Source organism: Ambystoma mexicanum, chromosome 1q (assembly GCF_040938575.1).
Source record: "Ambystoma mexicanum isolate Mex_15411 chromosome 1q, UKY_AmexF1_1, whole genome shotgun sequence".
In the NCBI taxonomy this organism is placed as follows: domain Eukaryota; kingdom Metazoa; phylum Chordata; class Amphibia; order Caudata; family Ambystomatidae; genus Ambystoma; species Ambystoma mexicanum.
Window position 1 is genome coordinate 1,279,323,733 of NC_090922.1, and position 15,283 is coordinate 1,279,339,015.

General features: G+C 42.0%; 1 protein-coding gene across 2 annotated transcripts in view; it reads left to right on the forward strand.

The window, feature by feature from the left end:
* Positions 1-15,283, forward strand: part of PLPP3 (phospholipid phosphatase 3) — a 90,812-nt gene that overhangs the window by 36,406 nt on the left and 39,123 nt on the right. Inside the window, exon 2 of one of the 2 annotated variants that reach the window (XM_069642113.1) lies at positions 2,721-2,878. In XM_069642113.1, coding sequence (XP_069498214.1) covers positions 2,721-2,878 — 158 coding nt within the window. Of the gene's footprint in view, positions 1-2,720; positions 2,879-3,170; positions 3,329-15,283 lie in introns of both variants that reach the window. The other variant, XM_069642112.1, reaches the window with a different exon arrangement.

Below are 15,283 nucleotides of genomic sequence, written 5' to 3' on the forward strand. Positions count from 1 at the left end.
AAAAAGGGGTAATTCGAATATGAAGGCTTTTTTAATGCCTTAAACTAGAAGTGGAACATATATCTTAAATATGCCCATAGTCTCATCTTTAATAAGAGAACGAAAGAGCAAATATCGATGATGGTATGGGTCTATAGTGCTTACATAACAAATGAAAGTTCTCATTCTCATGGCCCTCACCAATACTGATTCCAACGTTAATAAAATCATCAATCTAAATCGTACTGCGTAAGAGCAATACATCCTTGAGGTATCTGATAGTGTCTGTGGCTTGTTACCAGTCAAGTATAGGCACCATTGATATGCAGAATACTCACTACGAGTCTCTAGATCCCCACCACTGATTACGCTGGCTAGAGCTGTTGTGAGTTTTTGCAATGCAATGGTTGCAAACCAGGTTGATAGCACAGACCTAAAAGCAAGGTTCTACGGAAACTTACTATTCTTGATCTTCATATTATTGCACCTTGCTAACTTTGCTTTCTCTAATCATTTCACCTTACACTCCAAGAAGCCCCCATCACCCCCAATCTCAAATATACCTTTCCACCAACTATATGCCTTATTGATCTTAATGATTGTTCACCTTTGTTTTCCTATTACCCTTACATATGAACACCCTCTCACTCGAACCAAGTTTGTAGATGATCCTGACCTGGTCCTAGAGGCTTGGAGAAGTCACCTTCACTGCCATGATGCTTCTGCTCAAAGTCTTACCCCGCACAATGATATGATATGATATTTTAGTTATATCGCCCACATACACAAGTGTATGAACTGTTTCCTCCATAGCTTTGGGACCCTTGTCTAGGATCAGACATTTCTGGCCAATGAAAACAGTCCTCATTGGATTGTTCCAAGTGCATACCTGCGTATTGATCCTTTTGCCAACATACCAGTTTTTTAACACAACCCGTAGTGCATGTTTTTACATAATGGGCCTCATTACACGGATGGCGGTAAGGATTTACCGGTACCGGTAAAATACCGGTACTGGTAAATCCTTACTGCCTTACTACGAGGTCCCTTTGCGGGTTGGGGGATTTAACGCCTGCATATTGCAGGCATTAAAAACCAACCCGCAAAGGGACCCAGGGAGCTAATTACGGTACCGCAATTTGCGGTACTGTAATTAGCGCCTTCCCATTCCCATTGAGCCCTATGGGCCAAAAATGGGAATGGGGAAGGACAATGGTGGAAGGGGGAATTACCGCTCCGCCAACCTTGGAATGGGGTGGTAATTCCCCTTTCCGCCAAGGCGGTACCGGTATTTTACCGGCATGAACCATGGCGCTAACAGCGCCATGGTTCACCGCCATCCGTGTAATGAGGCACAATGTCTACGAAAAATATGGATGGTATAATTTGATGGTGCTTGATTACTCAGTGTATACAAATCGAATGACACTGTGTAAATATTCCCACAGACATGATATGCGTGATTCTATCTTTGAATTAGCTTTACTACAGCCTTCAAAATGTTATTGCCAGTAGATCTCTTGTTAGCTCACATGCCCGCTCTAAACCCAAAGGCAGTTCAACACAGTGGCCCTCATTACGACCCTGGCGGATTTTTTCCACCAGCGACGGACTTTCCGGCCATGGCGCAAAGTCCCTTTACGCCATGGCGGATGGCGGACTTACCGCCCCATTCCGAGGTCGGCGGGGCGGTAAGTCCCCATTGACCCATTTACCCTTCCCCATTCCCATTTCGGCCCCATAGGGCTCAATGGGAGTGGGGAAGGAGTTAATTACGCCACCGTAAAAAACGGTGGCGTAATTAACACCAAGGTCCCAGAGCGCCATGGATTTTTCCGCCCGCAAAAAGCGGGCGGAAAAATGACCATGGCGCTCCAGGAACTCGTAGTTGGCGGTAAGGGGTCCGCGCAGCTAACGCTGGCGCAGACCCCTTAGCGCCAGGGTCGTAATGAGGCCCAGTATCAGCAGAGACCAAATTAACACTCTGTTGCTGACAGTTCTAGAGGCTTTCTAAAAGTGACCCCAAAAGAAATAAAACATCTGAGGTGAAGCCCAGAGGGAATGGTAGCTTTTCCACAACTTGACGGCAAATATCATTCAGCGGCGGTGCCCCGTTGATTACACAAGATTGAGAGAAGCAAACACAGATATTTGCCTCATTGGTAATTCCCACAAAACGCGTTCCTTTCTGAGCAGAAGGGCTATGTGCTGAGTTAACAAGTGCTGGTGGTATGAATTGTACCTTTTCCCCACAAATCACAGCATGCTGCAAAACTTTCAATAATGCACTGTACACATGGAGTAACTTTGGTCAAACAGATGCAGATGACTTGCACAGCGAATGCTTACCTCACCCAGTTAGCAAATCATGAGTGTCGCAGAAGGACATCTTCAGAATGTTCTCCCCTCACCTTCAACATGTTAGCTGACATGGTTCATAAAAACGAAAGAAAAATGTACGAAAGAAAAGAATTTTGTCATGAAAAAGATGAGCCTTTTTAGAAAGTTTGGTATATTTTATTAATTTGATGTCATTTCTCAGGGTGTCCTGTAAATGGTTCTGATGTGCTTGTTAAGAAGTGACTTCTGTCACATGATTCATCTTGGCCACACGTCACAATCCTTAACGTCACACTCGGTTATGTAACATTGTAACATTGTTTACAATTTAACCCATCAAAAATGACATGGTTCGCTAATGCACTATAATAACACATTTACTCCACAATTTCTTTACACAGTCGCTCTCCCCGCAGCTCTGATGAACACATCTTCACACATAAAGCCTTATGAACGGGGATTTTACTGCAGTGATGACTCCATCAAGTATGCCTTTATGAAAAGCACTGTGCCTACTCGTGTGCTTCTTTCAGTGGGGGTTCTGCTGACAATCACATCTGTAAGTTACAAAACCAGCACATGTATAGCCACTGGGACCCTGCAAAACATACACAATGGCCATGAATGCTCCTGAATTTATTGTTGCACAGTATATTTTGGCAAATTTGTTACATATGTGCAACGAAACTTGATGCATCGAACAATGCCTTTAGTGAAGCAACCCAAAACAAAAGCACCTTCTGAAAAGTTGTGTATGTTCTTTGCAGTGTTCCAATGAGTCAGTGCTGCATGTTTTTCATGTGTGTCCATGTCACTGATTTCTTTTTGTGTCTTTCTTGCTCTTTCGCTAGCTGGCCTGCCCTTCCTGGTTATTGAAACTAGCACAATCCAGCCATACAGACGGGGCTTTTACTGCGATGATCAAAGTATCAAGTACCCATCCAAGCCAGGAGAAACCATTAATGATGCTGTGCTATGCGCCGCTGGCATTCTCATTGCCATCCTTGCTGTAAGTCTGCAATCAAACAATCAATGTACTCTGCCCTCTCTGGCATGTTAAATCACCTGCTTCTGGTGCCCGTTACATTCAGCACACACAAAGGGGCGTCTTTTGTCATTGCGAAGCTAGAGTAACAGACAATCCTGCGGAGAACCAGCTAATCAATACTACTGTATGTGAATGATTGACAAGAAGCCAAATATAGCAATCCCACACATGTGAGCTTTGAGGTGCTCCCAGTTAACACTTTAGAGTAATAACATGACTTTCCCAAGATTATAGGCAAGGCCAAAGAAGGATATTTGAACTAGAAATCAGACCTTCTTTTTCTAAGATATACAGAGATTGACCAAAACCTTTCAAGCAAGGTGGCGATTTAATTGGACATACGTTTGAAAATAACAGGCAAAACAAAAACAAAAAATGCCTGTACCAATTTGGTAAAATAAACAGCCTCAAAGAAAAGCTTCTTGAACTAAAAGCTGGCAAATAAATGTAAATCGTCCCCTGGTGTGTGGTTTTTGTAGATGGTCCTAGCCTTCTGCCTTTCTTCATTCTTTATGACAACTATTAATTTGGGGTAAATTGACTGGTGCTGCTTTGCATGCTTTTGCTGTTTCAGAACCTATTTGTGGTGTTCATTATGTTGTATCGGCAATTGTGTGCACTAAAAGAGGGTTCACCAAAAATGTTATTTGTGTGCATTGTAATAAAATGTTATGTTTGCCGAAACGAGAACTTATTTTAAAGTCTGAACCATAAAAGGCAAGAAAATGTAAGATGTTTTCCAGAAATATGCCAGTCTTTAATTAACTATTTCAATAATATAGAGAAATTCGATGTTAAGGTATGTAGCCCATATATGTCACCTTGGGCAATAATGTCAGCACATTCATAGTCGTTATTGTACCATGATTTTGGACCATGATAACATGGTTCATGATACATGACTGCCGGGACCCTAATGATTTCCTATAGGAATAATGGCATATGCGCATATAGGTCAAAAGAGCAGTACAAGTTTTAAAGAGGTCTCTGGGAGTGTTTAATAGACAACTAGCTATTGTATAGTAAATTAATGCTACTAACACAATTATGGGAACAGGGAGTGCCGTTACATACATCAAATTGACCATGGAACTACACAAAATGTCTTTCCAATGTGTGGCATTTTACAGCCTATTTAACTATATGTTCAAGATATTTCTTTGTATTTTGGGAAATTATGGCGTATAATCTTCCCTAGTAGTAGTACTATCTACAAAGTAATAGGACGTTTCTAGGGGAAAATATTTTCATACCAAAGATCAGTTTCAGCTCCAGAAAATCTATGTACCACCCGGAAACATTTATTTTAAATACCGTGACCACATTCCAGAAGTAATGCTTTTCTTTTGAATTCTGTCCAAGAAACTGTTGATAAGATCAAGTTTATTACAGACTTGGACTGATGCAACAGCGCCTGTACGGGGAATATTGCGCAGGTGTTGCCTACTGCCATTGCAGGGCATATCCATAAGATGCTCCCTCGGTCATTGCACTTTTGGGTCTTGTTGTTCCACAAGTGGCTAATAGCTAACACACCCATCCTGTCCTTACCTTGCCACTAGGAAGACATTGCATTCTGCAGAGGTCCCTGTTCTTGTCCTATGAAGCAGTGTCTGCTGTAGAGTCTGCTTGCTTGCAGAATCACATGTCTTGGCACAGTTGGCATCCACTTCTTGGGCTACAGTGCACCCATTCATAACAGTGTGCATTTGCTTTCCTGTGCTAGTATTGGATGTCTTCACATGTGCAATATCAGAGAGGGGGGCATTCCATCTAGAAGTTGTTTGGAATAGTATTAGTGTGCAGCCCTGCTAGGTTTATTCATAGTCATTCATTAATTACACTTATATGGAGTTCCAAAAACCCTAAGAACAATTACACAAATAAACTAGAACCACAACACATCTGTTGAATTTTGAATATTGACTGGAGCTTATCATATTATTAAAAAAAGAAGATAAAAGAAAACTCCCCAAGCCCACCAAAATGTGCCTCCTTGCCACCATTTGTGACACAACTTCACCTAAAGTGGAAGCGGCCCGCAACATTTTACCGAAAATGTCTAGATGCGGCTATTAGATTCTGTAAAAACGAATTGTAGGTTACACATTTATCCAACTCGATTTGCTCATAGCATTCATACATGATTTCATAGTTTGTTTGTTTTTTGGCCAAACATGACACAGTATTTTCGCAAAAATGAATGCAGAATTTCACATTCAAAGGGGTTTAGCCTCTATTGTTAACGAATATAAACCTAAATGCACACAGAACATATACCCTTCCCACACACATTAATGTCACTCAGCTGATGGGGGAGTTGGCATGGTCGAAGTGGGAACCCTTGAAACCACCTTCTGTCACTCCACTGAAATCTGTTTCAGATCACGGAGAGAGACAGTGATCAATGGAGGTGCTGGGTTTCAAACAGGAAACACGTGGGGCAAAAACAACAATTAACCAACTAGTTAATCACTTTGCGGTCTCACTAGAAACCTGAAACTGACGTATTACCTCGATTCTCGGGACAGAACGCCTGCCAAAGAATTACATGGAAGTGCTGAGAAATGGCAAGGCACTTGTTTATTCATGTGTTTATTCATTTTTAGGCACAACACAATTTTAAACAGTGTTTACTAATGTGCATGCCCAAGGCTGATCCCAGATACCCATCCTTAAATTAGTGTCTGCGGCAAGAGGCAGATGACTCGATAGTCCATACAGAATATTGTATTTCAGATTCCTGCATTGAACATGAAAAGCATCCTTGTAAACTATGCCCTGATACCCCAGGGTTTGGGCGTACAATCAAATACAATAAATAAATAAATAAACATACCACAACAATACCATAGTCAATACAAAACACTGGAACACATAGGTCCATAGTCAAATCCATCCTCAAAGCAGACATGATAGCTTTGCAAAGGTTACTAGTATCAACATTTATTTATTTCTATATAGTCACAGAGTGCACTTTTCTAGGTGTATGACATGTGTAAGAAAGAGAACCATGGCGTGTGCGTTGTGGAACTAAAAATAACCTTTTATTTGGCTGCTCTAATTCAGATCAATTGAGTCAGTACGGTTTTCTTGGTGCACCCTTCCATACTCGATTACGCATACAATAATATACACAAACAAATTAAATAATTTTTGTTAAAAAAGCAATCCTAAATGAAGACATTGCCCATGGAAGCCATTTCTGAAAGCAGGTTACTGTGCCTCTTAACCAGCCTTCAATCACTCTGGCCACTTAATGGTAAAGCTTGATGGAGAAACAAGGGCATTTCCGAAACGCTGCAACTTTACTTTCTGCCATTAGCATGCATTGCATAATCTTTTGTATTCATCATTTGTAATGATGATTCAAAATATGTGCTCTAAATAGGTTCATGCGGGCACTCAAATAGGCATTTCTCCATGTCCCTCCCTGGTTTAATAAACCTTTTACTGTATGCCTTAAAAGCAGGACTCTGAAACCTGTGGCTATGCAGATGCCTAGTACTACAACTCCCATGATTCTCCGCCATTGGGTGTGCCTGCTAAGTCCAGTGGGAGTTGTAGTACAAAACATCAGGTTGCAGACCCCTGCCTTAGAAACTCTTTTTTCCTTGCCATTTCTAATAGCTATCCAATGTAAAATGCCTGTATTGATAACCAAGTATGTCAAATGTTTTCTCGTGAATGCAATCAGGAAACAGCAATGCAATCTTGAAAGGATACCTTTATTAGGCAAATAAATATTTTCTTTTGCAATTTTTCGGACAGCATATGCCCCATCTCCATGCACATTTTGTACATCCCTCTTCAGTATGGTATTAATGGGAAAACATGTGGTAGTTTAATTTCCCCATATTTTAAAACGTTAAACAAATTATGTGATTGCATGGAATAATTATTTCATGGGGTACATTGATGACAACTGATAAATCTATGATATTTTAAAAACGGGACAACATACACGTTTATAAAAAAAATAAAAAAAAACATGTAAATACCTTAAGAACAGTGGCCGCATAATTAAGCAATGCACCTCTAAAGAACATTCGGTTGAGATGGCATTGGAAACCCATGAACACACATGTCTGCTATGCTGGCATTGGCTAGTATGAATTCCCTTGCAAATCATGAGGTCACCCATAGAATTGTAAAGGTAGTGCCACGTGGAGGGTCACATGATCAAAGAGTTCCCATTTATTGTTAAAACATGTTCACTCTTTATTAGGTGTGAAATTGGAATATGGTAGCAACCGAAACGACGCCGGCAAAATAATAGAAGTCCTTATTTAGCGCTGTCAGGGCCGCCTCTGTGGCGGGCTTCAAGACCCTCGTTAGGTTACACATGCTCCGTAAGTTAAAAGCAAAGTTTTAAGTGCACAGCAGGGCATTCAATGATGACCTAATTCTCCAATTTACAACCCACAGCATATGTTCAATTCATTAACGAGAGCTGCAATCGGGGGAGGGTGGGGTGGGGTATGTACACACTCACAATCGTAGCTGTTCTTTAAAAATGTCAAACACGGTTTCCCCCTGTGTAGTTAAGTTACTAAGGCAAGGGCAAGTCACTGCTTATTTTTCGCTCAAATTGTCCCTTACCTAAGGAAACACCAATATAGATTAAAAAAACAAACAAAAAAAAGCTGTAAGCAGTTAACAGCAGAGATCACTTTCAGCGCATGCCTAAAAGCAGGGCTAGCAGAAGTCACAACAATTGCGGATCTTTATTTCCGCATTTTATTTGTACATTTTTTGCTCCTAGTGTTGGATTGCTGTACTGCAGGCTATGTGCTGGCCCCAAAGATACACGGTTGTAATTTGCCCGGGCACAAAGCTGAGCTGAAGCCGACCCTCCTAGTTCAGACCACAGAGATAATGTGACGCATCACGTGAGTGGTAATTCCCCCAGGGGCACGTTCCTCTGCACTTCTGAATGGCACCCATCGACATAGCAGCAAAGCTATCTTTCATTGCCCTTCCCCCCCTTTACCTATTAAAAACATCCAACACGCTTTCTTTAAGATCCAGCAGAATGCCAAGAGACCCAATAAATGGTAGTGGAGCGCTATAAAACCCAGTAACATAACATTCGAGCGGCCATTTTATGCACCAGCTGAAGCGTGTTCACAATTCCAGCGGGAAAATCCTTGAAGGACATTTCTGTAATGGAGCCACATGCATGCGAAGGTGTAGAGTGATGGACCAACACCTGAATAAAGAAATGCTAGTGAAGCTCAAATAGAATTCAGAATCCAAGACACCCACTCTTGTGTAAAGTCAGCAGCCGCTGCAATCGCGAGCTCGCCACCATGATATTACCCATCTGTACGCTGTGCTGTAAAACCTAACTAGATCTTTTGGATCAGGCTGGATGTGCTATTTTGATCAGATCATCCTCTGTGGGTTGTCTGCATTGTAGGCTTCCTCCGACCTGCAGTCCTTAGTCATCACCAACACATCTACCTGTATTACCACGGAAACCTCCTGCTGTGTGCATGACACATTCAAGAGGTCATCATGCCGACGAAAGGAGATGCTGTGGCACACGAGTCGCTTAATCAGCCTTATAATTGATTTCTATAGTAAAACACCCCCTATTGAGTAGGGTGGGGTCACTGTGCTTTACATGAATTTCTCTGACTTCATGTGAAATCCATATCCTAACGGTCTATGTAGTATTGCAGCATTCAAGGCCCAAAGGACACAGCGCCAATCGAACACGTGAAGCTACATGTCACGCTCTACAAATGCTGCAATGAGCACTTGATCACTCGTTTGAGGACTGCAAGAGTAAGACAATACTTCCAGGGTGGGTCTCTTCTGTACAGACTGCAGTTTCTCTTTCAGATTGAGCACAACCTTTCTATTATAATACTTAATGTTGCCTTCATTTAATTTCAGTAAATTTCACTTCATCAACTTGTCAAACCTCATTTGGCACAGAGACCAACCGAGGATACCTGCTTTGGACACTACTGTGCAAACCATCTGTCCTAATAAATTGACAGATCACCCGCCCCTTGAGTCTCGGGGCGGTGATGGGGAACAGCAACCACGTCTCCTGCTAATGTTAATGACCACTGACAAATCCAGTTTGCCAATAAGAGATAAGTTGTGCTGCCTTAGCTAGGAGTGTGTTACCTGCTACCTAGATCACAAGGCATTGGCCTCTGGAACTATATAATTGGATCTATTTAATTTGATCACCACTTTGCCTCATTTTCAGCTCATTGGAGGGTCTGTTGTTTGTTATAGGCCTTCCATGACCCCTTTCAGAAGTATAGTTATGCAGAAAAGCTTCTGGGGTGTTCACATAATGCAATGCTAAGAACGTGGGTCTTTTATAGTGTAATCTATGGCAGTAGAGATAAGAAAACAGGACATATGTGGACACTATAGCATAAAGGTAGCACACATTTATTACTAATGGACAAGTCTTAAGAGGTTTTCTTAAAATTTGATAACCTTTGAAATTGTGCGTTCCTTTGATGCATAAAAAATACTTTGTTGGCACTATATTGCTCGGAAAACTAGAAACCATGGCCCTGATTCACAGAGCGTTTTCCAATGGGATTGCACTATTATAAAACAACTCTGTGAATTAGGTCCAATATGTTTTCAAAGTGCACATAAAATGAGTCAAGAGAGAGCAGGTGAGCATAGCTTGGAAATTCAAAGAGAAGTTACCAAAAAGGTCTTAAGCTAAGAAGAGTCACGGTGAAAGCAACACACCAGTTGTACAGCAAATTGGCTCATTCCCTGGAGTCATTTAAATACGTTGTGTAAGATACACTACATTGAATACAACACCCTGCATTATCAGGGTGACATTTACTAATGAGAAGAAGAAGTATTTGCACCTTGTAAGAAGAGGTACAACCACTAGTGAAATGCCATGGAAAATGGGACAGCTTGGTAGCTGCCCAATCAGATCACCCTCTGCTAGCAATACTAATTTGCTAAAATGTTGAATGTGCCATCTCTCTTTCTCAAATGGGACATGGCATAATGACTTACCCTCTACCATCTGATAAATCCGATATTGGTGGATGATACCATTCTTTTGGAGTAGTTACTAATTTGGCCAATGCCATGTACACAATTGCATAGACTAAAAGGGTCACATTTGGGTTGTGAGGAGGCAATGATCTTGGCTGCGCAAGAAGTGACCGAAACGGGCATACTGCTAATTCTTGTGGCGATATCAAACACCCATCCTCTAACACCACCATGCTGTTAGAATCTAATCTACGTCTGAGAGCATGGCTTCCACCATATTAGGTGGTGCACAGTGGGCAGTGATGGCAGCCATCTTTGTCCCTGAGGTTGTCATATCCACAATGCAGCTAAATGGATCCATGCCCGTCAGCTTTCTGTGTCATCAGCAAGCATAATCCTGTTACTGCCTTCATAACAGTCCTTTAGTCATCCGTACATTAACACATCCACATGTTTTGCAGGTAAACCATGACACCCACTCACTCCTAGAAAATTAGCTCACTGAGAAACATTAATGGAGATAAAGATCCTCAGAAGCCATTCTCTCCATCCCTGCCACTTCCTCTGCTTTGCGACATTCATTATCTGTGCAGGCCAATCGTCTTTTCTACTTATGTACCACCCTGGTCTTACCTTTTTCCTAAATCCCCAACCAGGCATACTACCTCACATTCATTTAGGCTGCGCAACCATAGTCCCATCTTCTTCTCTACTACCCTTTTCAGACCTGTGGCTTAAATGCCCAGCCTTGTGCCAAAAAGACCACCTCACAATAATTTGGGCTGCACAGCCTTAGTCCCATCTTTATCTCTACTAATGGGCTGCACAACCTTAGTCCCATCTTCTTATCTACTAATGTACTGCCCTATTCAGACCTGTGTCTTAAATGCTCAGCCTCGTGCCGGAAAGACTACCTAGCATTCATTTGGACTGCACAGCCGTAGTTCCATCTTTCTCTCTAATAATGGGCTGCACAACCTCAGTCCCCTCTTCTTCTCTACTAATGTACCCGCCTAGTCAGACCTGTGCCTTAAATCCTCACCTCTTGCCTAAATGCCATCTTACATGTATTTGGACTGCTTGGCTTTGAACACACATTTTATAATCTACATATTATTCATAGGTGGAAATGCCCTTGAAATGCACACAAGGTCTTGAAAATGAAATCCTTTGATTTTGTGCTGTGTGAATTTATCCTTACTCAGCGGTGGAATGAATGAGTTCTACAACGGACCACACAGAGGCACACAGCAGGCACAGTCCCTCTGCTGCCACACACATTACCCACATTCCTCCCAGACATTCACAATAAAACCGAGCTTTGAGTTTTTATGTGACTCGTGGAGGGTTTTTATGCCGGCTATTGAGAAAGCTAGCACCTTGTTAAGAGTCCTTTTGGGGTTCATGTGATGATCAATCCATTCTCATTCCCCAGTTTAATTGCAAGATGAGGCCAGTGTGTTCATTTCCATCCACACTGCCAAACCTTTAAAAGATAGGAAGGGCAGTCCCCTGCCTTCCAAAGTGGCCTAAAGGTATTTTTATTGCCAGTTAAGTGTACATGCCACAATGCAGGGTGGACAGAAAAGGCAGGAAAAAGCCTTTCTGGTTTTATTGCACAGGTATAAAAACATCCAGTTAATGAACATAATCCTAAATCCACGAGACTGTGGCCACATGTGAGGTGTGCATAAAGAAATGCCAAAAACACAATCCTAGTCTTGGTTAGAAAACTGGACTTACTTCCAAAGTCTGAGATTCATATAAATGCAGAGGCCGTCGGTAGAACTGCTTAAAATAGTGGCTCTTACAAAGCCAGGACTTACCATTAAATAGGCGAAGAAACCCGTTCACCCGGCAGCCGGTTTTTCTAACGATACAAAGCCCTCCAGATCCAATAAACCTGATTCGCCGTGGATGGTCCTTGCCTTATTTCTAGCAACATAACAATAAAGTTCAAACGGAATGATGCATGGGGACAGTGCCTTACCTCTTTATCATCACAAATTCCCAAAGATTGTGATTGCAGTAGCGTTGATCCTCACGAAAGTCAGAATCTCCATTCACATCCTCGGGTGCTCAATGCACATGGTCGCATCTGCTGCAGATTTAAGCCAGTCTGAACTCTGCATCTTCCGTGTGCATGTTGTTGGTTTGTTCTCCCACAAATCATTTACGAGACATGGGCAGTGGTAGAGAGCATACTTCAGGGAACACTATGCTTCAAGATTCCTTCTTTAGAGTAGGCCTCTGTGAAGCGATGGCATGGCCATTGATAATCCTCGCTCAAGGAGATCAAGGCAATTGCCTGCATATTACAATACTTGATTTCATAAATACAGGAGAGGAGTGGTGTATATTCCTAAAAAAGTGTGCATCTAGAGTATGACGTCACACAACGTCACTCATTGTGTTAATGGTGATTCATAGACATGAGATATAATAGTCCCCGGTGGCTAAAATCAGTGGTGCTCAACGCTGGTCCTCAGGGGCACCCACATGAATAGGAAACCATTTACTTAGTCAACGGTTATCCTGAAAGCCCAATATATTTGTAGCCTCAAAGGGGCAGAGTTGCGCGCTAGTCACTTAAGGACAGAAAAAAACAGCGCATTCGTCAGAAGAGGTGCAGCACAGATCAGTTTGGACTCCTCAGGATTATGAATAGAACTTGTTCTTCATGGAAGCAGTGCTTAATACAAGTAATGTACGAAAGTGTTATTGTGCAAATCACAACCTCAAGTCAAAGAGTATAAGAGCGACATTGGGAGTGATATCTGCATGGAAAATTTGTTGGGTACAGCAAGATGCTGACTTGATGGTATTGTCAGTTTGTATCTGTTCTGGCCATCTATGCAGGACCCTTCTTGCCATGGTGGGCATTGAATGGTAGCATGGTGCACCCCACCAATTGCCCAAATCGCATTGGTAGAATCCATGCATGCCTGGAAGCAAGCTGAAGAACAGATTGCTGTTTATCTAATGGACAACAATCAGAGAAGTGTGTTACATATAAAATTGCTCTAATTTACATAAAAGGCTAGAACTCGTGCACTGTTGCCAAAATGAAATGAAATTAACTATTTTATTTATATCGCACTCATACACAAAGTGTTTCAGAGCGCGACCAGGCAAGAAGGGAGGAGAACAAGGTAGAACAGAAAAAAAGAAAACAGCAATCTTACTAGTCCCAGTGACATTTAAGAAAGCGCAAGTGCATGAGAAAGTGCAAGTGCAAATGTGGGTGTTAAACCAATACCGGACAGTGGAGCACCTGATTTCCTCCCCCACCCCCCAATTCAGATGACTTGATGCGTGGATGGAAAAGGAAGGTGCACACTGGTGTCCACATTGCCAAACGATCAAGCAAATCAAATTGTCGGTCCGAGCCAGTGCCATCCAATATGATTTTCAAAATGCCTACCCTATAATTGTGCAAAGCATCTTGCATGGACATTTATCTGAACTGCAGAACTACAGAAAGATATCGCCAGTCTGAAAAGGTGCAAACCCCGTCTGCAGGCATTGTGGTCATAGTCAGCAAGCAAGTTCCCAATGCACCAACATCGGACAAATCATTTCCCGTAGAAGTAGAAGGTAGAATTAAGTTTCAAATGTTAACTATTTCACAGAATGGCATCGGACACCTCCGTTTGCAGTTTGCCAGTAACGCACTGAGAAGTACCAAGATGAAATTAAAAGCACCAGGGGCGTTGCTAGGGGGGGGGGGCTAAGGGGGCTATAGCCCCTGATCTTTTGGTTGTAGCCCCGGATAGAATCTCAGGAGCTACAGCCAAAAGATTAGCTAGCCCCCAGTCCCAACAGTTCCGACATCAGCCTAGCCCCGGGTCTTTTCCAAACCTAGCAACTCCCCTGAAAAGCACCCTGAGGAAAGGACCTCAGGCCTGCAATAGAATACCTGACCAATCTTCTTTAGACAGGAGCGGAACATGCACGCCCTACAAAAGCCGCGGATAGCCCATAACATTGAATGCTCTCTGTAGTCTACTGAGCACGAGCTCCCTTTATTGCCACTTGTTCTTTTTGATGAATGCTCGTAATGACTATTAACATAGACATGCCTTCCGCATGAACTAGACAGGTAGCCATGCATTTCTGTCTTTGAAATAAGATTCTTTAAATGAGAAAGGATTTAGGAAAACAAGGGTCATAGTTCTAGACCAGTACATTCTCCTTGAACCAGACCTCCTCCCAATATCTGCAGACACCCACTTTGTGTTTTAGTTTACAGGGGGAGGAGCGGCTGTTGTTTCAATGAATGAGTATTGAGGTTTTCTCCCCGTCACAACAGATAAGCAGTACAACAGCCACTTTCACTCACTAGGAACAGTAGGCAAATAATCCCAAAAAAACAGGACGTAGAAATGTAAATATAAGAAAACCACTGACAAAAGCATAGGAGCCGGTATCCTACTTCCACCGACACAGCTCCATCGATGGGTTCGATCAATGGTGCCAGCAGAGCAGTGCCAAAGGAAGGCGTCCTTATATAATCACTGCCTGATCTTTTCATTTTACACACATGTAATGAAGTATGCTTTCGAATTAAAATATATATTTACTTGCCTAAAAATACCCTAATTCGGATTGACATTTACATTTTTTATCCTTAATAATCTTTTTACACCCAACATCAAAAAATAGAGAATACATTTCTCCAATTTCAAAGTCATATCTGGAGTTCTGTTTATCACTTTGGGGGAAAGGGAAAACACCTCTGTGAACAGGTTTCATTGTAAAACACAATTAATCGGCTTTCATAAGATCCACCTAATGCCTTTTTTAAAGAAGCATCTTATTGTGGCAATATTAAAAAGGGGGTGACTAATGACAAGGGGGTTACCAACTTTATTACCACATGCTCTATTATTTTGAATGCTCCCACTTTTCTTT